Source organism: Saccostrea echinata, unplaced genomic scaffold, assembly GCF_033153115.1.
Source record: "Saccostrea echinata isolate AGI-Se365-2 ecotype Australia unplaced genomic scaffold, CSIRO_AGI_Sech_v1 ptg000012l, whole genome shotgun sequence".
Taxonomy (NCBI): Eukaryota; Metazoa; Mollusca; class Bivalvia; order Ostreida; family Ostreidae; genus Saccostrea; species Saccostrea echinata.
Genome location: NW_026889761.1, coordinates 16,100,813 through 16,126,414, shown reverse-complemented (window position 1 = coordinate 16,126,414; position 25,602 = coordinate 16,100,813). Strand labels below are relative to the sequence as shown.

The following is a 25,602-nucleotide window of genomic DNA, read 5'->3' as shown; positions in this document are numbered from 1 at the left end:
TGTAGAAGACAGGCAACAAGATTTAAGACATTTTTTTTTAAAAATGCATAATAATTTAGTACCAGATTATCTAATGGACATACTTCCAAATATGCGATGCAATACATCTAGCTATTCTACTAGAAATTCTGAAAATTATGATATTCCAAAATGTAGATTACAGACTTATAAGTCATCGTTTATTCCTACTGTAGTTAATGAATGGATCTCATTACCACTTGAAAATAGAAACTTACAATTGTTGTCAAATTTTAAATCTAAAATAAGTATTAAAAAATCTACCCCACCATCATACTTTGAATATGGTAACAGGCGACTGAATGTTCTCCAGACCAGACTTCGACATAATTGTGCATTAAATATTGACCTCTACAGAAGTAATTTAATCTCAAGTCCTTTATGCTCATGTGGCAAAAAAGAAGATTCGTATCATTATTTTTCTATATGTCCAAAGTATAAAGAAGCCAGAAAGGAATTTCTTGATAAATTTTTATTATTTGATAAAATTCACATTTTAGGTACACATGTTTTATTATGGGGGATAGATTCATCGAGTGCTGTGGAGAATGAACGTCTTTTCTGTATTGTTCAAACATTTATTAAACATTCTGGCAGATTCACATGTTAGTATTAGTATTATTATAAATATATTTATTTATATATACACGTATATACAAAATTATATGTATGATTTTTTAAAATGCATTGATTTGTAAATTTTACTAATATTGAATATTGTGAATGTACATATTTAACTGTGACCTAATTTAATTTAATTTAATTTTTGTAATTTACATGTAGGGAGAGGGCGTAATAAGTTTTTAGAACTTGTGCTCAATCCCTTTGTAATTAGAAACTACAATAAAATATGTTCAAACCAAACCAGAGTTTAAAATTTGCCGTTAATAAATGCATAATTTAAATAGTTCAATAAAAGTTACATAGGCATTTTAATTTTTTTAAAATAAAAAAAAATATTTAAGATGATAAAAAAATTATTTGGTAATATTTCTTTAATCCATGGACATTTTTTTTAAAGAGACGAGTCACATCTAAGAAAGATATGTAAGACAATCATATTTTGAAGAAAGAGATGAAATTGTTAAATTTTAAAAAAAAAATGCTAATTTTCAAATTTCAATTAATTGCAATTAAGATAAAGATAAACCCAATCAAAATCAATTATACAATATTAAAAATCATGCATTTGCCGCTATAGCTGAGAAATCCTGTTGATTGCATGTTCATTTAATTAACTGCCATTGTTTTGCACCGTCGAACGCTATTTCAAATCAATGGAATTAATACAGGGTCATAATCCGGCAAAAGACCATTTAATTGAGGTGGGGGGGGGGTGTCCAAAGCTTTTTATTTTTATTTAGTTTCATTCGTATTGTTTACAATGGAAACTGAATGTCAATGTAGACAAAACAAAAATTATGATTTTTTCGAAAGGTCCATCTGTAAAAAATGTATTCTACTACAATAATTCTGTTATTGAAATTGTGAATGAATTTAAATACCTAGGTATACTATTTTCCCGATCCGGTTCATTTTGTAAGGCTAAAAAACATTTATGTGAGCAAGCTCAAAAAGCCATGTATGGTGCTATACGAAAAATTAGACAATTTAATTTACCAGTAGATTGCCAGCTTGATTTGTTCGATAAAGTTGTCACACCAGTACTTTTGTATGGATGTGAGATTTGGGGTTTTGAGAACATTGAAATAATTGAACGCGTCCATCTCAAGTTTTTGAAATATATTTTTAATCTGAAAAGTAGTACTCCTAGTTATATGGTTTATGGCGAAACGGGTCGATTCCCTTTGTATATAACGGTGTACATGTATATAAGAATGATATCACATTGGGCAAAATTACTGGTAAGCCCTGAAAATAAGATTGTTTATGTTACATATAAGAATTTATTTGAACAGTTTTGTTCAGGAAGTCATAAGAACCCTTGGATTTTATGTATTAAGAATATACTTGATACTTGTGGCTTCTCAAATATATGGAATGAACAGGCCTTTTTAAATATAAAATGGCTAAAAATTATAGTTGAACAACGTCTTAAAGATCAGTACATACAGAAATGGCAAAGTGATATGCGCGATTCGTCTAAAGGTCATATGTATAGTATCTTCAAAACAGAATTTGGATTTGAAAAATATTTAGACTTTCTACCTAAAAAATTTAGAGCAATTTTAATTAAATTAAGAACAGCAAATCATCATCTCCCAGTTGAGAATGGGAGATGGTTTGGAATTCCCAAAAATGATAGACTCTGTAATATCTGTAATAATGGACAAATAGCTGATGAGTATCACTATATTTTAGAATGTCAATTTTTCTCAGAATGCAGAAAAAAGTATCTACCTGGTAAATATTGTAATAGACCAAATTTCTACAAATTCTCAGAATTGTTGTCAACTGCTGACTCCAAGGTATTAATCAAACTATGCAGCTACATAGATAGGGTATATGAACAAGTCTGTCCTCCATAATTATTATTATTATTATTTTTTTTTTTTTGGTTACTTTATAATTTGAATGTATTTCCGCCATTTCACGTGTATCTTGTATATTGTTTTTGTATATATTGTACATAGAACCTCATGTACCATTAATTGGTTTGAGTGAATAAATTGAACTTGAACTTGCACCGTCGAACGCTATTTCAAATCAATGGAATTAATACAGGGTCATAATCCGGCAAAAGACCATTTAATTGAGGTGGGGGGGGGTGTCCAAAGTTTTTTATTTCCATTTTTTATTTGCTAATTCAATTCAGTTTATTCTCACATTGTATAAAACAACATAGAGAAAATAGAACAACGATATCAAACAAAATACATGATGCAAGAGTGTACAGTTTACATTAACCTGGAAGGGTAACTCTCTTATTAATTATATTGATAAATTTACAAAGGTTATTGATGACAGATACCTTTTTACATGAAAATAAATTTAAAAACTTAAAAGCGCTTGGTCGACTTATATATGTTGAAGGTAAATACAATTTTCCACAGTCATTAAAAGCAGCACGTGACATAATATAATGGTATTCGTCTCCAGTATCATTATTACATAAAGTACAAAATCTTTGATTTGAAGGTATATTGCTCCATCGGCCTGTCTCGATTGGTAATTTATGATTACTAGTTCTAAATCTTGCTAATGTAGTTATAATATTCATTGACACATTCATGTTTAAATAGTTTCTAGTTTTAAAAATACTATTAGTGAACAAATTGTAAATTTTGCCTTTACCAGATGTATTACAATCTGAATTCCAGTTTTGTTTGAATTGATCAATCAGCGTTTGCTTAATTACAATCAACAAGAACACCACATTACAGATGCAAGTAAAAATAATTCGAAACTGTACTGGAAATTATTGAGAGATATATTTAAAGTTAAATCAACTACAGACATCCCCCCCTCTACAGTATACTTCTATTAATGGTGATGCATCTATTGCTTTTTCAAATGAAGAGAAAATAGATGTTCTAAATGATTATTTTGCTTCTATTACTTGTATTGATGATAGCGACGCTGTGTTACCGGATTTTTTTTCTGCTTGCAATAGCACATTTGATAACATCTGTATTTGTGAACAAGAAATCATAGATATTATTTCAATTCTACCTGTAAATAAAGCAATAGGCCCAGACAATATTAGTCACAAGATGTTGAAATCCACAATGTATACTATTGTAAAACCGTTATGTTTATTGTTTAACAGGTCATTAGTTGATTGTATTTTTCCTTGTAAATGGAAAGTTGCTAATGTTCTCCCTTTATTTAAGAAAGACGATCCTTCTATTATGTCTAATTATAGACCTGTGTCATTGCTAAGTTGTATTGGTAAAGTAATGGAACGAATCATATTTAAACACTTGTATAATCACTTTCATGATAACAAACTTTTTTATAAATACCAAGCTGGATTTCTACCAGGTCACTCCACTGTATATCAATTAATTGAAACATATGATACTATTGTTAAAGCTATTGACAACGGTGAACATTGTTGCATGATATTTTGTGATCTTTCTAAAGCTTTTGATCGTGTATGGCATAAGGGTCTCTTGTTTAAACTCAGAACTTATGGTATAGAAGGAAATTTGTTTCAATGGTTAAAGAGTTACATAGAGGGTAGATCACAACGAGTTTTATACAGAAACTTATTATCTGACAAAAAACCTTTATATGCGGGTGTCCCTCAAGGCTCAGTGTTAGGACCTCTATTACTTCTTATATATGTAAATGATGTTGCTGAAGAAATGACAAGTTTTTGTAGACTATTTGCAGATGATAACTCCCTTCAGCAGTCATCTAAAAATGTCAATACTATCGAAAACAAACTGAATTATGATCTTAACAAGCTAGAAATTTGGTCGAAAAAATGGCTTCTTAAATTTAACTCTTCTAAAACTAAAGCAATATTTTTCAACTTGAGAGGAAGTGTTAATTATCCTAAACTCTTCTTCCAGCAAAATCAGCTAGAATTTGTCTCTTCGCATAAACATTTAGGGATTTTTTTCTCACATGATCTTAGTTGGTCTACACATATTGATACTATTCTAACTAATGCGTATAAAAAAAAATGGGCTTATTAAAAAAACTTAAATTTGTAGTAAATCGGAAAACTCTTTCACTCATGTACACAACCTTTATTAGGCCACAATTAGAATATGCTTCACTGGTGTGGGGTGGGTGTAATGTAGGTGATAGCGAAAAATTAGAAAAATTACAATTATGTGCTGCTAGAATTGTCACAGGCTTAACTCTGTTAGCTTCTAAAGATGCACTTTACTTTGAAACTGGATGGGAACCATTACATGAAAGAAGGAAAAATACTAGATTAACTACAATGTACAAAATTTATAATAATCAAGTTCCTGAGTATCTGACTGATATAATCCCAAATTTGCGTTGTAATTCATCAAGTTACAGTACGAGAAATTCACATAACTATAACATACCCAAATGCAGATTACAAACCTACAAGTCAACTTTCATTCCCCTTGTTATTGATGAATGGAACTCATTACCTCTTGTTGTAAGAAATTCTTCCTCATTATCTATTTTTAAAAAGTCTATTTCTTATAATAAAACTATGCCACCCTCTTACTTCAGTTACGGAAATCGACGCTTAAATATATTACATACAAGGCTTCGACACAACTGTGTACTTAAAAGCGATCTTTTTCGATGTAATATAATCTCGAGTCCCTTATGTTCCTGTGGAAGAGTAGAGGACACCTATCATTATTTCTTCTCGTGCAAAAAATATACAGAAGCCAGAAAAGAATTTTTCGATAAATTTCTGCGAATGGGAAAATTACATACTGTCGATACTCATACATTACTCTGGGGAGATGAAAAGTTAAACAATGTTGAAAATGAATACTTATTTTCTATTGTACAAACATTTATTAAAAAGTCAGGTCGTTTTGGTTGATGCAATAATTACTTCTTGCAAATTCTATACAGCTTGTATATTGTATAATGTTTCTCTGATTATTATGCTTTCCTGTGTTTTATTCATTTTAAGCTGAAACCCATATATGTAAATATGTTTTGGTATAATTCATATGTAGGGAGAGGGCGTATTAAGTTTTAAGAACTTTGCCCAATCCCAGTTGTAAAGTTTATAGACAATAAAATATGTTCAAACCAAACCACTGTTCTAATGGTGACGGAGTTTGGGTAGTAGGGGATAAAATATATATATATATATATATATATATATATATATATATATATATATATATATATATATATATATATATATTATAAACACAGCTTTTCCTGGACTTCGGTTGTGTCCACCGAACCATTCTCCAAATTTATTTTTTCGGATCGGCAAACCTCGGCTAATACTATTGCGTACCATTTTGTGTGGTCGGATAAATTTCTCAAACATCTGTTGATTGGCTGATTTTATTTCGTTTATCCAATGGTATAGGATCTTACATTGTCACGAAAGTGAAAGTAAAAAAATTATCAATAATTTACACGTAAACTTCCTGCAAAGTTTTATTTGAGAAGATTGAACAAAAAATGCAGGGCATGTACAGTACAAGAAGTCCAGGTAATTTTCCTTAACGAAAGCTTCTGTTTTTCTCATTTTTGTGCTGAAATGAAGAGCTGTCACTAAGCTTAATCTCGGCGAACATAAAATGGTTGGACTGACGCCGAATCTCTGCCAAGATTATCACTTGGCTATACTCAATATTTGAACACTTTAAAATTTTACTGAGATGCTGCTGATAGCAAAAGACTAGAAATTTATTATGAGACACATATAATATGTTGACGGTGCGACCGTTAGGGCGAGCGCAGATACCTTTTTCAGTTTTATTTTAGTTCGGGCTCTTCAAATCGCACGTGATATTTGGTACGCCTAGACTCTGACGTCACATGACGTCGTATGTAATATTGAATTATCGAAACAAAATCTGAACAGTGCTAATTTTACTAAAGAATATTAAAATTGAATTACATCTACTATTAATCTGCTATATATCGATTAAATCAAGGTGAGTTTATTTCTTTTTGGAACTTCTGGGTACCGCGAGAACATAGTTTGCGGCAAAATGCAATTCGCAAAGCATTATGGGACCATAGGTAACTGTGGAAAAAAAAATGTTTGGATCAATATGCAAAGTCCGAATTTTCTCTTCGCCCAGGCGTTGCTTTAAGAGGTCGCAGTGACGAGCTGCCCTTTGCGCCGCTCGCTGCTCTCGCTATAATGATTTTGTTCTATTGAAAAAAAAAAAAACACTTGTATCTTTATGAGTACAAAGTAGAGTTAATCATGAAATGCTTTATTTCTTGCAGCTGTAAAGAGGCTGATGAAAGAGGCCCAGGAGCTGAGTGAAGCAACAGAGCAATACTATGCACAGCCATTGGAGGTAAACATTGAGAAAATGTCACAGTGATGATTTTTTACAGTGTATGTATTAATTTTAGGGCAAAAGCTTTAAAAATGTTTGTCATGAGTAATCTGGTAGTTAATTTTAGTGCATATCCTTTTGTATTTTCCAAAATTGTCCAGAGCAGATATATTCCAGTTTGGTACATTGCAACTATATGGGACGTATTCTAGCTGTGACTGTGATGAGGGCTTGTCCCAATTAGATACTTAGATTATTCTAACTTATCAAGCGTGTAGCCAAAAAATAAGAAGTGGGAATTAGAGCCTTTCTGTATTTAACCATGACTGTTCCCCAAGTGTTCTAGCATGTGATTTGTTATTAGTATTCCAAGAAAATTTACACTCAATTCATTTGAATAAAAATGCAAAGCTCATAAAACGCGAGATACATGTAAGCTCCACAATTCATTTGTTTGTTTGTTTTTAAATTGTTATTGGTCTGGTGATTTCATTGCAGGATAATTTGTTTGAGTGGCACTTTACAATAAGAGGACCCTCGGACACAGATTTTGGTGGTGGTATTTATCATGGCAGAATAGTCCTCCCCCCAGATTACCCCATGAAGCCACCTAGTATCATACTACTAACAGTAAGTACTTGTGCCAAGTTACAATTTTTTCTGTGTCAGTGGCAGATTCCTTCAATTGTAAGCAATCGTTAAATAGTCCATCGACCAACCTTAGATCATCGCCTGACAATCAGCAGACAGTTTTTTAAGTCGGTTGACGGTCGGTCAACATTTAAGAATTGGGGTTTCGTAATCATCGGAGGACGGTGAAAAACAAACTGTGGCCCAGCGAACGATGATCAGATACGAGAAAAAATTGGTCGCCTGACCATTGGCTTAAATTTGACCAAGGCATAAAATACTTAAAGAATAGGTGGTTGGGACTTGCAAATCACTTGGACATATCCATGGTAATGGAGATTGTAGTGTCTGAGATACCAAAGTTCAACCCTAGGAAGAATGATCTTGATATGTCTTTCTATTACAGCCAAATGGGAGATTTGAGACCAACAAGAAAATTTGCCTCAGTATCTCAGGACATCACCCGGAGTCCTGGCAGCCATCTTGGTCAAGTGAGCTTTTATTTGTATAACTTTTTACTTGTTTGTTCTGAATGTAAATCAAGAGAAAAAAAAATCTGTAGGATGGTGGCTGCTGAAGATTTACAAGTTATTTCATATATAGAAGTAAGGCTCCTGAAGTACCATAATATTTTTCAGCTAAATGGTTTTCTTTTTTTTGACCTTTAGTTTATGAATATATATTATGCACTATATATCTACCTTAGTCTAAGAAATGAAAATATTTATTACTCTACACACTTGTTCTTGTCATTTCATCCTTTTTTCTTTCAAAATGTGTAGTTTTGTATATGAAAAATAATGAAGAGAAACTTGACACATTTAGTAATATTTATGAAACTTTTCCCATAAATTTTACTTATAGTTAGGACAGCCCTTTTGGCCATTATTGGGTTCATGCCTACACATGGTGCTGGAGCTATAGGATCGTTGGATTACTCAGCTGAGGAGAGGAAGAAACTCGCTAACAGGTAAATCTCAAAAAAGGATAAGTACAGTTTTAAAATTTAATTATCTCTGGATTTATATCCTTCCTGAGCACCTCAAAACAATAATGATTTCTTAAACTCAATATTTCTAATTCTATAGGAGCAAAGAATGGAAGTGTTCCACATGTGGAAACATTAATTGTATATTGAAACAAATGACTGAAGAAACGGAGGAATCTAAAAGGACATCACAAGAGGCCAAAGAACTGGCCAGTCAAATTAATTTCCAGGTATGTTAAAGAAACAGCCAATCAAATATATCTACAGGGTTTCAAGTCAATTTCCAGGTCAGTCAAACTGGCCATTGAAATCAAAGTGAAAGAAATGTCCTGGCAGTCTGCAGAGTAATGCAATACTATGACTCATTTTGTATTGAGTTAGAGTGCATTTTATCAAGAATGGTTGTTAAAGACTATTTTTTTATTACATGTTCCTTCCAAATTTAGAATACTGTATATACTCCCAAGGTTTTATACAACTGATTCAGAAATTTATAATGATCATACATGAAAAATATTTTTCTTCTTTAATTATTGGAAAATTAAAAAAAATAGTGAGTTTTTAATTTAAAATTTAAATAATTCAGATTTAAAATGATATTTTGACAACATTTTTTAGGCAGAGAAAAAACCTGGTGAGGGAAAAAGTGAAAGCAATGGTGAGACAACTACATCTCAGCCTAATGAACAGCAACAACCAATTCCTCAAATGCCAGCAAACGCTACAAACCCATTATTTAGCAGTGGATATCCATTTCCCTCTCCATTCATGTGCATGCCCAATATACCACCATTCCAGATGCCACAAGGAATGGATGGAAGTGTCAATGTCCCCCGATTTCCTTTGCCCCCTCCATTTATACCAGGAATGATCCCCCCAGGACAACAAAACAGTTCTCAAAATGTCTTTCTTCAGCAATGGCAGATGAATCCCTTTATGATGGGTAGACCCCCAGTCCCTCCTTCAATGGTCTTTCCTGGACAGATGTCTTCTTCTATACCAACACAACAAGCCATGAATCTCCCATCACAAGCAATCCCAAATGATATATGTGCAGGCCAGCCTCAAGCCCCACAGGGCAAACCTCAGGCAAATTCTCAGTCGGTGAAGTCTCAGATGCCAATAGCTGCCACTACAACTCAGACCTCATCTCAAAGTGCTGCAAATAAAAATTCATCATCATCCCCGGAAAACAAGGTTTCTAATGACAGAGATACTTCAGTTGAAGCCTCTTCTCAAGGATCAGAAAATTCTACACAGGAACCTCAAAGTTCTTCATCAGAGGCCAATTCCAATCCTGAGTCTACTCCTTTATTACCACAAGAGGCAAGCAGTGAAGCTCTGGGGACAACAGGTCAAAGGTCAGATGAGGGATTGAGACAGAGGCTGGTGGAGGATACTCCCAGACAAACAGTACCAGCAGGAAGAGTGGGGCAGAGTGCTGAGCTCACAGAACATCAGCACAGACAATCTGGATTAAGTATATCCACTGTGATAATATTCATAATTGGACTGGCCATTGCCATCTTGTTGATCAGACGATTCTTTTTATCTAGAAATTGGAGGTTTTACTACGGTGTATGATTATATATGTTTAAATGCTTTGTGTGATATAACTTATTCATAGGGAATGCTCTGTGTATGGTTGTCTTATTTGGTGATTTTATCTGCTGATGATGCATGTAACTTTAAATATTGCTAATCTTGAATATAATTTACGTTTACATGTACATGTATATTAATCTTTATTTGTGAGGAACAAATTTCTCGGTTATTTAAAAGAAGCGAATGAATTTAATGCAGATGCACATACATGTACCATTTTTATTCCAAGAATTTATTATCCATAGATTGAAGTTGTAGTGGTAAGTGTAATACAGCATGTGCTTTGAATATTTCTCATTGAATATAATTATGTATTTTGACCCATTTATGTACTGGTAAAGGTCAACCTTTGACATGCTTGCCAGGATGAAATAAACAGTTGTTGAATTGATATTTGTGTCCATTTGTTTTTACTTACCAGTACTGTTCTTATATACATGTACACAGTAACTTTGTCAACCAAGTAAAGAAAAGGAAAAAACAATTTTTGTACCCCCCTCCCTTGAAAAAGGTTTGCACCTGTTGGTCAGTTGGTTGGTAGAGGTGTTGTCTGATCAATATCTTGAGAACCCCTTGTTTGACCAACATACACTAGTTCCCCCTAAAAAGTAAAGGACCCTTATTGACTGGACACAAGGTCAAGATGAAACTGGATGTAGGAAGATATGACCACTCAATATCTGGAGAACCCTCTGCTTGATGGATATAAAAACTTGGTACACTGGTTCTCCCAAAGGAGTAAATGACACTATTGAATTTGAGATCACATGGTCAAAGTTTAAGAGTGAAAATGGACATGGGAAGGTATTGACTGTTCAAATATTTTGAAACAGACATTAAACTTAATAACAGAGTTCTCTCTAAAGAGTAGATGCTCCCTTTCTATCTTAAGGTCACAGAATAAACTTATCAAGACATAGGAATATATTGTTGCTCAATTTCTAGAGAACCCTTTGCTTGATTGAAAGTAAACTTGGTACATTAGTTTCCCTTAATTAGTAAGTGATCCCTATTTATTTTGAGGTCACAAGGTCAAACTGAACATAGGAGGATATTGACTACTCAGTGTTTTGAAAATCCTTAAATGATCTCAAGGTCAGATAGAAATCAAATTTTGAATAATATTCGGCCCCGACTGGTTTAAAAAAAATTTCTTTCACTATCATTAAGACATTCTAAAAAGTTGCTTGCTCTTAATATTTTGCTACATGTATTGGAAACCTTTGTCAAAAGAAATGGAATCTTGCTTCAACTTTTCTTTTACATTTCATTTACAGCAAAATTAATGAAGAAAAAGTAGAATTTAGATCTTAGTTATAAATGAGTAATTTTGTTAAACATTTGTCTTAAATTTCTAAGATAATGAGTCTTTAGTAGCACAACTCTTTTCATGTAATTTCTAAGATAGTTAGTCTTCAGTAGCACAACTCTTTTCTGGTTATCAAGTGTGGTTTATATATTGTGGCGGTCAGACATGTTTGATAGCCAGTGGCCAGATAGCTCTGTTGGTGGAGCACTTGAGTGATTCAGGTCCTGGTCTGATCTATCACATTTTTTTATTCTCTCCAGTTAGAATATTAACAGTAGTCATGAGCTCCTATTTAAACTGGACCAAAAGTCTGAGAAACAAACTTAATATTCTATCCTGAACCTTGAACAGCAACACCACCATGATTAATGGATTTACTTTCTGAAGCACAAGTTATTTACCATACAATTAAAAAATAAATCTCATATCCCTGAATGGTTACAAGACCTACGAAACAAATGGTATCTGCAAGGCACATACCACTCAACCCTCTTTTTTTTTTTTGGTCAGTTAGATGTAAAATATTGGATAATGGCTTTGACAGGGATTAAACAATTCTGCAGCACAGAGATAAATGAGTCATTTTATGTTTAATGCTTGTTAGCATTATTTTCCTGTTATCTTAATAGGGATCTTGAAATTGTAAAATGGCATTAATCCTGTATTGAATCTGAATTGAATGCAAATCACGCATATAACACTATTTTAAACGTTTTATTTTGCAAATATACATGGGTCCAAAATTGGAGGACAGGGTAGGAATTATTAATTGTCCATACTTTGTCTGTGGAAAGAAAGAAAAAATGTTTTTGAATATTGGCCTAATATAGCTCATGTCTATGACAACTGCATCAATGTCTGTTTCTTTCCACAAATACTCCATTGTAGCTTGTATAACCCCATCATTCTGAGCTGGGGAGAGGGTACATGTTGAATATACAACTGTTCCACCTGCCCTACAAGACTGGATTCCTGCTCTATAAAATGAAATTAAAAATAATTGTAAATTATGATTATTTTTATGATAAATTCATCACAAGGAATTCACTACCTACATGTAATAACTTTGAAAGTTGATTACGACTTGTCTCTCAAAATCTCAGACCTTAAATGTTTGAAACATATTAGTGAATGAAGCTATAAAATGCTTAACAAGAGGCCCATGGGCCACAACGTTCTTCTGAGTAACAATGGCCATTCTTGTTTTTTTATGAGCAGATTCTTTTTCCTGTATATTCCTATGTACTGTAGATCTTTGATCATCCATTGAAGACCCATTTTACCCCTGGTGGTAATGATTTGAACAAACCTGAACTACATTCCCTGAGGATGCTTCCATACATATATATATGCCTAATCATGGTTTTCCTGTGCTTGAAAAGAGGATTTTTAAAGAATTTTCTGTGTATTCCTATGTAAAACTTTTATCCCCAATGTTAACCCACCCTACCCATAATTTAAACAAATTTGAATTTACACTACCTGTGGATGAATCCATGTAAATACATGTATGAATTAATGAACATGGCTTTCCTCCTGTTCTTGAGAAAAAGATTTTCCAATGTTTTTGTATGTTTTCCTGTGTAAAACTACAATGTATAAGATTGCTCATTGTAGCCAACCCCCCCCCCCCCCCCCCCAACCCCCAGGGCTCATCATTCGAATGAACTTGAATATATGTGTATGAATTTATGTGTATGCTTCCATATAAATATGACTATCATGGTTTTGCTTTTCTTTAGAAGAAATATTTAAAGATTTTTCATATGCATTCCTATGTAAACTTTGATTGCCCATTGTAGCCCTACTGTACACACTGGGGTTACGATTTGAAGAAATTTGAATCTACACTAACTCAGGATGCTTCCAAGTAAATAAGACTGATCATGGCTTTGCTGTTCTTGAGAAGAGGATTTTTTTTAGGATTTACCCTATATAGCCATGTAAAACTCTGATCACTCAAAGTGGCCCACCTTACCCCTGGGGTCATGATTTGAACAAACTTGAATCTACACTATGTCAGAAAGCTTTCACATACCAGTAAGTTTCACCTTTTCTGGTCCTGGGGTTCTTGAGAAGATTTTCAAATGACCCCACCCAATTTTTACTCTTTCTTTATTATCTCTCCTTTGGAAGAGGATGTAGTCCTTCATTTGAACAAAATTGAATCCCCTCAGCCATGAAAACTCTGTGTCAAGTTTGGTTGAAACAGGCCAAAGAAGATAAAAATATAAAAAATTTACAATGCAGACGACAACAAGAACTCAACAACAATGAACGACAATGGACAAATTTTGATCAGAAAAGCTGACTTGAGCCTTCGGCTAAGGTGAGCTAAAAATATGGCTTAAACAAAATAAAAACATGTCTGAATATAGGAACTTACACCAGCAGTTCTTTTTGTTCTGTGGGTAGTGCCAATCTCTCCTCCATTCGACCTGGTTTGAACAAATTGTTATCTTCGCTGATTAAGACATGTCTGTCTGTATTACAGGGTACATCCACCAAAACCTGAAATGTCAGTCATTCAATTTAAGTCACTAATCAAGACATGTCTGTCTGTGTTACAGGGTACATCCACCAAAACCTGAAATGTCAGTCATTCAATTTAAGTCACTAATCAAGACATGTCTGTCTGTGTTACAGGGTACATCCACCAAAACCTGAAATGTCAGTCATTCAATTTAAGTCACTAATCAAGACATGTCTGTCTGTGTTACAGGGTACATCCACCAAAACCTGAAATGTCAGTCATACAATTTAAGTCACTAATCAAGACATGTCTGTCTGTGTTACAGGGTACATCCACCAAAACCTGAAATGTCAGTCATACAATTTAAGTCACTAATCAAGACATGTCTGTCTGTGTTACAGGGTACATCCACCAAAACCTGAAATGTCAGTCATACAATTCAAGTCACTAATCAAGACATGTCTGTCTGTGTTACAGGGTACATCCACCAAAACCTGAAATGTCAGTCATACAATTTAAGTCACTAATCAAGACATGTCTGTCTGTGTTACAGGGTACATCCACCAAAACCTGAAATGTCAGTCATACAATTTAAGTCACTAATCAAGACATGTCTGTCTGTGTTTCATGGTACATCCACCAGGACCTAAAATGTCAGTCATACAATTTTAGTCACTAATCAAGACACATCTGTCTGTGTTACAGGGTACATCCACCAAGACCTGAAATGTCAGTCATATAATAAAATACAACTCAGCATAGCAAAGAATAACAACGCATGTACAGTGGAAGCCTTGTTTACATTCTCAATGAAAATTTGTGAGGAACAATTTATCTTAAGATATTTATACCAAGTACAGTTGAACTTCGATATCTCGAACACTGATATCTCGAATACCATGGTTATGTCAAAGTGATTTGGAATTCCAAACCACTTATTCTTTAAATATTTTACCCCTGATATCTCAAATCCTTGGATATCTTGAAGTTTTTTCTCGGTCCGATCAAGGTCGAGATAATGAGGTTCGACTGTATGTTTTAGTAATCCAGAATTTTCCATTATTTCAGACAATATGCTTGGTAACACAAGCGTCCAAATTAATGGGGCTTGACTGTAATCAATATCTCACCAGTATTTTTTTTTTTAAATATAATTTGGAGTTAAATTTGGTACTACAGTGCTGCATAGATGGACTGCTATGATTACTTAGTAACACACCTTATCATATAGAGGGTCATTGAAGAATCTACCATCTTTCTTTGAAATTGTCACTGAGGGTGGGACATTACCCACATACCAATTCATTATGTCCCTAAGTCTGCCGAGTCTACTGTAGGATTCATCATTACACGTCAAATTCTCTGTAAAATATTCATATATGTATTGAAATACAAAGCAATAGGAAACTTTGCAGTTATGAAATAAAATATATATAATGCATAAACCTTAGGCCAAACAAAAAAATATGTGTGGTTCCGGTTACACTTCCAAAAAAATTAGGGTAGGTAGGTAGGGATTTTCTTTTTTTTTCTTTTTTTTTTAACAAAATGATTTTCTTAATTTTTTCTAAATAATACCTATCACTGCTTTGCAAATAGCATTTAGATGTGGTGTGATAATATACTAGTCAATATTGGTAGGGGACACCTATATGCTAGCTTGCTTTGGATTTATAACACTATTAAACACTTGCGCTATGTTTTGCAAGGAGGCCGTCATTGCTGAAACTAAAACTTAAACCGGAGCCATTGATGGAAATCGGGGGAAATTCCGGAAAAAATATGAAAATTGCCAAAAAAAAGTTTAGGGTCGGGGGTATAAAATAGGGAAGGTCGGGTAACCGGAACCACACATATTTTTTTATTTGGCCTTACTGTGATGAAGTCTGTCACATTGTGTATATTTTGATGAGAAAAATAATTGGCACAAATGTCTTTTTTCCTTCTTAGCTTAAGTTATGGTAATTCTTACAATAAAATAATTAAAAAAAACCAAATCTCATGGGGAAAAATTAAATAAGGTCAATAGTTAAGCAGTTTGGTAACCCTCATTCGAGCAAGCTACGGGTTCATCAGACACTTGTAACCGAGGAAAACAGACATAAAACAATTATAGGTTGTACAAAAGAAAGTAGAAAGTAGTCTGTATTTCATTTATCCTCTCCAACACAAAATATATTTTTTTAACTTGAATTGGCTTTTAGCTTTTAGTAGTGTGTTCACAAAAAATAATCTGTTAAAGTTTCATTTTCATGAATATTTAATAACCAATGACAAATAAGTGAAACTTACTGAACAAGCTTTTGTGTTCAATGAAACCTGTTTTAAATTCTATTCATTATTGAGGTTATTTTGGAAAAAATGTTCTGCTCATGTTTACTTATGTACCTGTCTGCAGAGTCTGTAGCATAGACAGAGATTTCCCCCCAGGAGCTGCACAAAGGTCAAGGACAGAGTCCTTCTCCTGAATGTCCAGTGCAATAACAGGAAGTAGAGATGCAGCATCCATTAAGTAGTATCCTACAAGTGTACATAACAAAAAACATAGGAATTTTATGAGAAATTTATGTTCTATACCTTGTACAGTAATAGTGCATTAAAAAATACCATTGTGTAAGTGTCTGCTTTATACTATACAAATGCTCACCTAACAGATTTCCACGCTTCATTTTAGGAGAAGGAAAGTTAGACACATTTCCTTTCTCAAACACAAAGAATTTCATTCGGTTTGGTAGATCTGGGGTTTGCTCTTGAATGACTTTTACAGGAACTTCAAACAAGTCTTCATCAAATGTGGACGAGTCTGCTATCTGTTTGTGTAATATCTCCTTTTCTGAATACACCCTCTTTGTAGGAATGAAGTCATATAAACTGGTGTTTTTCCCTACTACAGACTCAATTTCTTCATCTTCCTCTTCTGAATCTGATAGACTAATTTTACTGTCTTCTACTTCTCTTTTTGAAATTCTTTCAGGAAAATCTAAAAATGTCTCAAGTGGTAATGAACTGTTTTCAACAATTCCTTGCTGCATGTCTTTCTTTAAGAAATTCGAGTGAGCTACAGCTGCCTCCTCCATTGCGTCATATGCTCCTAAATCTTTGAGAACATTTTCTACTGAGTCCCTTTGACTGTTATAATTATTTAGTAATGCACAGTACTTTGATGATGTCAATAACGAAATCCTTATGGATGGCCACAATTCTTTGAAGACAGGTTTGTAGAATGTCTCCATGTGAATCAAAGCGTGTTCTGTATAAGCTTTACTTCCCTCATTTTTGGCCTGTAAAATTATAGTGAAACCTTACATACACATTAATGTGTGCGAGTGTATCTGCATTATTATGTATTATTATGTATTATGCATACATATCTGTTAGTCAGTCTGTATGGGTCTATGATAATTCATCAAAAGACAACTCATAGAAAATTCATTGATGCAACAACTCACAGAAAGGATAAGTCATAGTAAGGACAATTCATTGACATTTGTTGAAACTGAAAAAAAAAAAAACACAATAGTTCTTCAGTCCAAATTCTATTTCAATAACATATTGATTTCTCAAAGCAATAACTATGATTTTTCGCCAGTTGGCCAGACTTAAATGAAAACAGCAGCATTTGAATGTAACACCGAGAAAAGCCATTATATGCTAACTTGTTTTTATTCCTTTGTTATGGAATAAAGGTAAAATCAGTACCTCCCTCAGTCTTTACTTGAATGTGTATGAAAAATGTCAATGACAAAGTACAACAAAATCATCTGAAAAGTTATTTCAATTATATTGATGAGTTGTTGTCATCCACGAGTTGTCTTTTTTTGACTTGTCACGTCATTGAGTTTTCTTTCATCAGTTGACTTCTGATCAATTGTCCCATTAGATGAGTTGTCTTTCAATGATGTGTCTGGTACTGGTCTGTATGCATGCATGTTAATTTCTATACATGACAGGCACAAAATTGTTTTTTCCTGTTCTTCTCCAGAAACCTCAGGGTAGATTTCACAGGCACTTGTTTCTGTAATAAATTTTTGACCCATAGTATAATAATAACACAAGGTATCCAACTCCGAAAATACATGGAGTACCCCCCTCCCCCAGAATCGCACTAATTTACACTTTCAGAGGAAATACACTGGCAAACTGTTTATACCCATGTCTTCTACAATAATTTATCTACACACTATATATGGCATGCTTGTCTTTATTTCCTTTTATCTCCGTAAACAGCGTCAAAACGCTGCTCGCCAAGTGCAAAAGTCGAACTCAACCATGGAATGGTATGTGCTAATCCCGGGCAGAGATTTTGATTGGCTAAAAATCTGTTTCTAAAATTACATCGGAAAAATGTCGTAGTTTTTTTATGGAAAATGAGAGGTAAACAAATTTTATTTATTCACTGCAATATTTAAACTTTGGAATGAATTTTTAAACCCACTCATTTTTTAATTTTGCTCTCTGCCCGGGATTAGCACATACTGTTTCATGGTTGAATTCGACTTTTTCACTCGGCGAGCAGAGTTTTGACGCTGTTTACGGGGATAAAAGAAAATAAAGACACGTACGCCATATATGGTTGTGTTGATAAATTATCGAAGAAGACATAGGTATAAACAGTTGCCAGTGCATGTCCTCTGAAATTGTAAATGAGTGCGATTCTGAGGGAGGGGGGTACTCCATTTGATACAGAGTTGGATACCTTGTGTTATTATTATACTATGGGTCAAAAATTTATTACAGAAACAAGTGCCTGTGGTAGAATTACAAAACTTGCCACAAAAGTATCCTTGGAGGAAGGGGATTCAATTTTCTTTAAATGCATGCATATGATCATCATCATTATGCCCCTTTCTGAGAATTAACTAATAATCCTCATATAGCACCATGTATATTCAAATGTCATGAATGTGTTATACTTATCACCCCGCTAGGGGGGAGAATGTGGTCAAAGTTATAATTAAAATACATACAGTTAAACCCCGTTATCTTGAACTTAATGGAACTGAAAAAAAAAACTTTGAGATGTCTGAGGATTCTAGATTCCCAGGGTAAAATACTTAAAGAATAAGGGGTTGGAACCTCCAAATCACTTCAACAAATCCATGGTATTCGAGGTATCAGTGTTTGAGATACCGAAGTTCAACTGTTATGGAAAACCTTAATTACATTAAAAACACTTAAAACTTTTTTCTAATCTTAAAAGACAGCTATAGAGTGTGAAAATGAGCATTTAATCCACAGTCTCTGGTTTTATCCTAAACTATAACCATAACTGTAAGTTGATGTATCCTGTCTAAAGTCTTAAAATTTCCAGTAATAAATGAGTGGTTTACAATAAAGAGGCTTGACTACGGACGTCTGGAACGATATATATGAAAGCTACCTTGAGGTAAAAATAAGTAGAGGATGCCCTATACAAGTGGTTCAAGACCTGTTATCAGGTTATAAGACAAAAATGATTACCCATTTTTTCTTGTACCCTCGTCTTTGAACGAATATTATTCCATTACAAGAGTGTACTAAGGATAGGCCGTTATCTTTGAAACGTGCTATCGTTCCTTGTTGAAGAGTTTTCAGTAAAATAGCTCTCTGCATTTTTTCCGCACAGAAAATATGTCGGAAATGCCTAATGCTACATAATTGTAGAATGTCAATCGTCAATGTAAGACTTCTTTCTCCGGAATAACATAACTCAGTGTATGTGCAGCTTTTTTTTTGGGGGGGGGGGGGGGGGGATTATTAATGATTATTTGTTTTATTTTTAATTTTTTACCAAGAAATATTTGGGATTTGTTTCCTGTCGATAAAATAGGTTTGTTCAATAATTGATTTTTATGCCCTTTGTTTTCTTTTCTCTGTTTTTGTTTTTTGTTTTGTTTTGTTTATTTGTTTGTTTTTTGTTTAGTTTTGTTTGTTTGTTTGTTTGTTTGTTGCAAAGAAGCATATATATAGCATTCTCCAAGGCTTTAACCATCCTCACAATGTCAAGGTTTTGTGATTTCGGAAATCCACACAAACAGGGTTTGTGTGGAGTTCCAAAATCACAAAACCTTGACATTGTGAGGATTGGCTTTTTAATCCAAGAACTTCTCTCTTCACCCCCCCCCCCCCCCGATTTGACATACAGTTTGTAATGAAGGCATCTTTTCTAAGAATTTAATGGCTCTAAAAAGAGCCGTTTGGTTCATATATTTTCTCAGCGATGCATCTTCTTCCATCTTCCGGCCTGGGTTTTGGGCATTCGGAATCTGATCTGTGGGGTTCAGGAATGGTATCAATCAAACTTTGAAAAAGTTTTCAGTTTCCTGATTAGCGATCAATTTTCGCCATGCATTTGGTTCAGGAGATTTTCAGCTTCTTTCTTTTTAACCATGTAGTACTCCTTGTAACGCACCAGCAAGTCTTCAGTCTCTCTTAGCTGTGCTGCCATGGAGTGGTTTTTTCTTGCCGTTGGATCAGCTGCAACTTTGGCAGTTTTCAGAATATTCAGACGTCCTTTTAAGAGCATTATATGCTCCAGAGCCCGTTCAGCTTTACTTTCTGCGACCAGGAATTGGCTAGTTAAATTCTGCATGTTTCAAAGTAGTTGATTCATGAAGAGTGCTAGGAATGTGTCCTGGAAACCTTTTATATACACACTACAATACTTCACCTTGGCTTGGACAGTTCAAAGTGATCATGACATAATTAACTAGTCGCTGACTGGTTAATTACTTTCTGAACGTCATTACAATGATGGTTTAAAGAAGAGATAATTTTCAGGACATAAATACATCACTGTCAATAGACCGTTAATCTGAACAATGTGACATGATCTGTATTCTTCAGCGATAATTGACGGAGCTGTTATCATCACAAATAAACTTCATGACACATCGAGAAATTCGCTCGTTCTGATTTCTTTGGGATAAAAAATACTGTCAGTTTTTTTTATATATTTATCAAAAATAAATGTTATTTAGACAATTAAAATAACAACATTTTAAAGATCTTGTATGCATTTTTGAAAAGAGGAAAACACAATAATTTTCTAAATTTGATGTACACGATTGTACATTTTTCAAAAAAAAAAAAAAAAAAAAAAAAAAAAAAAGAAAGAAAGAAAGAAAATAAAAAAAATAAAATAAAATAAAATTACAATTTTATATAAGAAAAGGCAATATATATATATATATATATATATATATATATATATATATATATATATATATATATATATATATATATATATATATATATATATATATATATATATATATATTTAAGAAATAAACAACAATGTTAAAAAGTTCTCTGGGAAATGAACTTGGTTGGTCACGTGATCAAATCCTGTGAAGCCCGAAGGGCTTCTCAGAAGATTTGATCACGTACCAACCAAGTTCATTTCCCAGTGAACTTTTTAACATTGTTGTTTATTACTTTTATTTACATTTGAGACGAATATTCTGAATAGGACTGCATTTATTACACGAACGGCCCGCCGTATTGCTATGTTGTGACGCGCAATGACCTAGAAGTTGTTTGGTCTTGAGAGTTCGCCTCGCTCCAACATTTGAATACTTACATTGATGTTTAGCAGTCCAGTTCAGGAAATATCTGTTCATAATGAAAAAACAATGATCGCTACTGGGAATTATCTTACTATTATTGTACGAGTTCTTTATATATAAAGTCAAAAGCGGTGCTATCGTCTTCAGTTTACATACCTTCAAAGGAATTTCGGGTTAAAGAGGTAAGCGTGATTTTAGGCTAATTAGAAACATTCTTCACACCGAAGAAAGATCTAACGATCATTTGTTGAACGAAAAAAAAAATATATGTGTCAATAATTTTATCTTTTTCATCGCTTTGACGGTTCAGAAGTTCCGAAACCAGTGTCACTGTGACAGAAATATGTAGACAAGATATCGTCTCGCTGTGTGATTCGGTCACGCCATGACCTCTGACCCCCTAATAAGTTCATACAGAATTGAACATATTTTCTCTTCTATAGGTTCATCTAAGAAAAATATTTAAGAAATAAACAACAATGTTAAAAAGTTCTCTGGGAAATGAACTTGGTTGGTCACGTGATCAAATCCTGTGAAGCCCGAAGGGCTTCTCAGAAGATTTGATCACGTACCAACCAAGTTCATTTCCCAGTGAACTTTTTAACATTGTTGTTTATTACTTTTATTTACATTTGAGACGAATATTCTGAGTAGAACTGCATTTATTACACAAACGGCCCGCCGTATTGCTATGTTGTGACGCGCAATGACCTAGAAGCTGTTTGTTCTTGAGAGTTCGCCTCGCTCCAACATTTGAATACAGCAGTCCAGTTCAGGAAATATCTGTTCATAATGAAAAAAAAAACCATGATCGCTACTGAGAATAATCTTACTATTATTGTATGAGTTCTCAATATATGAAGTCAAAAGCGGTGGTATCGTCTTCAGTTTAGGCCTACATACCTTCAAAGGAATTTCGGGTTAAAAAGGTAAGCGTGATTTTAGGCTAATTAAAAACATTCTTCACACCGAAGAAAGAACTAATGATCATTTGTTGAACGGAAAAAAAAGACCATATATGTTTCAATAATTTTATCTTTTTCGTCGCTTTAACGGCTTAGAAGTTCCGAAACCAGTGTCACCGTGACAGAAATATGTAGACAAGATATCATCTCGCTGTGTGATTCGGTCACGCCATGACCTCTGACCCCCTAATAAGTTCATACAGAATTGAACATATTTTCTCTTCAATAGGTTCATCTAAGAAAAATATTTGCAAATGTAAATAAATATATATATATATATATATATATATATATATATATATATATATATATATATATATATATATATATATATATATATATAAATGTGTGTATAAAAGTTGGTCATAAAATTCTGTTATCTCCTGTTCAAGATGGACGAAGGATCTAGCTGTAGAGGAGATAAATGTTAAAACAATTTATCTTCTACATGTATTTATCTATTTTCGGGGCCGGGGAATGGGGGGGGGGGGGGGACTTGTCGCCTATATGTATATTATTATATAATACAATATGTATATTGTTATTGTATAGTGGGACATAAAAGCTTTTTTATTTAAAATCAGATAAATACCCCTTTTCTTTAAAAGTTTTCAGGTCTTTATGTTGTAAACATTATTGACAAATATCTTTCAATGATCGCTTTTTACCCACTTACTTTCTGATTATCTGAAAACAGCTCACTACATTTATTTAAACAATATTTTATTCACAGATGTAAGAGTGAATAGGATTGGGCAGCAGGCTCAGCCTATTTTAGCCCTCTCCCTACATCAAGCTCACTACATATTGTAAATCATGTGGCATAGGTTATCCATTCTTTATTTATTTATTTACTACAACAACATTATTATTCTGTATTATTTTATTTATCTACAATATAATTATTTTTATTTCTTAATGATTTTATTTGATAATGGTTAACATTCCTAAGCTTATCATCCAAAACATTAATTCCAATTGGTCTAGATAAGACATTGTAACACTGTTGGAACAGAAACACCGACATGTCCCTCTACATCTTGGACCACATTTTAAAAGTTTATCTTTATGAAAAAATATTTTCTACTCTATGTTTTAAAACAATAGTACACAGGATGTTACAAAAACAGAACAAGAGTATAGCACTTGTCGAAGCCTTTCTTTGTGGTATCTATTACATACAAGTGTACTCAAAAACCCTGAACTTGAACCTGACAAAATATAATTTAATGAGTGTTAAGAAATGTAATACCCTGGTATTTCATTATTTGAATCAATAGCAAATGCAATCAAGAAAAAGAAGAATTATTGTTATCTGTGTTGATCTAGGAAATTGATGGTGAAATGTGGAGTCAGGTCAATTTACCAGTCTATTAGAATATTTTGGGATTTAGAAGATTTTGAAACTCGAGTCCTAGTACGGAAACACGTTGTCAATAAAATATGCTTAGAACAAACAAAATGGTTTAATTACTCCTTTATCAAACATTTGAATTATTTGAATTATACTCAACACGTTATACATTCCATGTTTAATACATCTATCAAAACAAAGAACGTTCATCTTCTTTGTTTTTCGGTCTTGTCTGTGTACATCGTCGAATATACTATTCAGTTCATGATCAATTTTGTATCATTCATACATTCATACAAAGAAGTAATTTTAAAAACTCAAATCTTTACACGAATTGTGATGATAAAAAGCAATAATCATGCCAGAAATCCAATGATACAATACAGAGCAGAGCAATCACAGACCCCTGAAAGCATAAGACAGAAGTAGGATCAGGTGCCTCGGAGGAGTGTGCATCCCCTGTCGACAGGTCACATCCACCGTGTGCCCTTTGTCATGATCGGGTACGGAAAAATTCGTAGTAAATTCAGTATGAAAATAAAGGTTTAACAATTCATAGCTTTACATGAGAGATGTCGGTCAACATTCGACCTAACGACAGATTTTATTTGCAAACAGGTCATGAACCATAAGATTTGCGAAATGTTAACTTTAAACGAGATTGAAGATAGATTAGAAATTGTTCGTACGAAGAACATGCTTTTGCATATTGAATCAACAAGGAGACAATCACAATATGCAGGTGATTATGCTATATTGCTTCACAAAAAGGGAAGTGGACAATAGAAAATTCGAAGTCATCAAGTTTATTATTAAGTTTCGTTGTTAGTTTGCCATTAATATCTTTCTCTAGTGAAATATCCAAACATGAAGCAGAGATGTCAGACGCCGTGGTATCTTTTATTTAGAGTTCAGTGGGACACATCGAATCAATTTTTTGAATGAAACAAGCATTCTGAGAGTATTGCATTAGCAATACTAGTCCCCTACCGGCAAGTGTAATCTGGTTCCCGTTAAAAATTGAAAATGCCATAATTCCGTCAAAAATCAATGAAGCGGAATGAAATTCAAACTTGATCTGTAACTCATCAAAGTTAAGTCACATATCAAAAATCAGCTCAATATCTGCAAGCGTTTAGAAAAAAAATGCGGAAAACCCTGAAAAATGGAAAATGCCGTAATTCCGTCAAAAATCAATGAAGCGAAACGAAATGAAAACTTGATCTGTAACTCATCAAGATACACTCACATACCAAAAATCAGCTCAATATCTACAAGTGTTTAGAAAAAAAAGTGCGGAAAACCAAGTGGGACAGACTGACAGACAGACAGACAGAGGGACAGACGGACAGCTAGACGGACAGACAGACAGACAGACTGACGGACAGACTCAGAGGAAACCTATAGTCCCCTCCGGTTTCACCGGTAGAGGACTAATAAATATTGCTCATCAACATATCTAAATATCAAACTGAAGGCAACGACAATATACTTCTTTTCATATAGAAGCTTTTTAATAACTGCTTCATAATAACACAAAAATGGGCCTTCTAATAATGCGGCACATTTAGTATCCATGGGAATTCCAACAAATCATTAAAAAAATTGGTCTCCAAAGACTACATGAATATTGTCAATGAGGAACTAAAAATCTTTTTCATATCAACTTTTAGAGTACTTGTGTTAATAATCAGGATATTTTTTAACAAAGTAAGTTTGTAGATGACCTATGACAAAATAGGACATTCTGCGACTTCCATTCTTCTTAAAGAAGCAGGTGTTTATGTATGAGACTACATAATGATGAAAAAAAATGATTTTGA

General features: G+C 33.5%; 2 protein-coding genes across 2 annotated transcripts; one reads left to right on the top strand and one right to left on the bottom strand.

The window, feature by feature from the left end:
- Positions 1–6,006: 6,006 nt before the first annotated feature.
- On the top strand, positions 6,007–10,522 carry LOC133186026 (uncharacterized). Its single transcript, XM_061321305.1, has 7 exons — positions 6,007–6,103; positions 6,853–6,926; positions 7,407–7,538; positions 7,945–8,029; positions 8,403–8,508; positions 8,627–8,756; positions 9,145–10,522. Exons 1-7 carry the CDS (start codon positions 6,073–6,075, stop codon positions 10,108–10,110), a joined length of 1,524 nt encoding a protein of 507 aa, XP_061177289.1. The 5' UTR covers positions 6,007–6,072; the 3' UTR covers positions 10,111–10,522.
- A 1,617-nt stretch (positions 10,523–12,139) lies between these two features.
- LOC133186025 (5-methylcytosine rRNA methyltransferase NSUN4-like) lies at positions 12,140–19,473 on the bottom strand. Its single transcript, XM_061321304.1, has 6 exons — positions 19,374–19,473; positions 16,561–17,194; positions 16,302–16,433; positions 15,133–15,275; positions 13,827–13,951; positions 12,140–12,417 (listed from the first exon to the last, which is right to left on the bottom strand). Exons 2-6 carry the CDS (start codon positions 17,144–17,146, stop codon positions 12,141–12,143), a joined length of 1,263 nt encoding a protein of 420 aa, XP_061177288.1. The 5' UTR covers positions 17,147–17,194; positions 19,374–19,473; the 3' UTR covers position 12,140.
- Between the last annotated feature and the right edge of the window lie 6,129 nt (positions 19,474–25,602).

Coding starts and splice junctions, on each gene's coding strand:
- LOC133186026 (XM_061321305.1), top strand. CDS start 6,073: ATGCAGGGCATGTACAGTACAAGAAGTCCAG. Junction 6,927..7,406: donor ACTATGCACAGCCATTGGAG/GTAAACATTGAG, acceptor ATTTCATTGCAG/GATAATTTGTTTGAGTGGCA. Junction 8,030..8,402: donor CTGGCAGCCATCTTGGTCAA/GTGAGCTTTTAT, acceptor TTTTACTTATAG/TTAGGACAGCCCTTTTGGCC.
- LOC133186025 (XM_061321304.1), bottom strand. CDS start 17,146: ATGGAGACATTCTACAAACCTGTCTTCAAAGAATTGTGGCCATCCATA. Junction 16,434..16,560: donor GAAGCGTGGAAATCTGTTAG/GTGAGCATTTGT, acceptor GTACACTTGTAG/GATACTACTTAATGGATGCT. Junction 12,418..13,826: donor GAACAAAAAGAACTGCTGGT/GTAAGTTCCTAT, acceptor TTCATTTTATAG/AGCAGGAATCCAGTCTTGTA.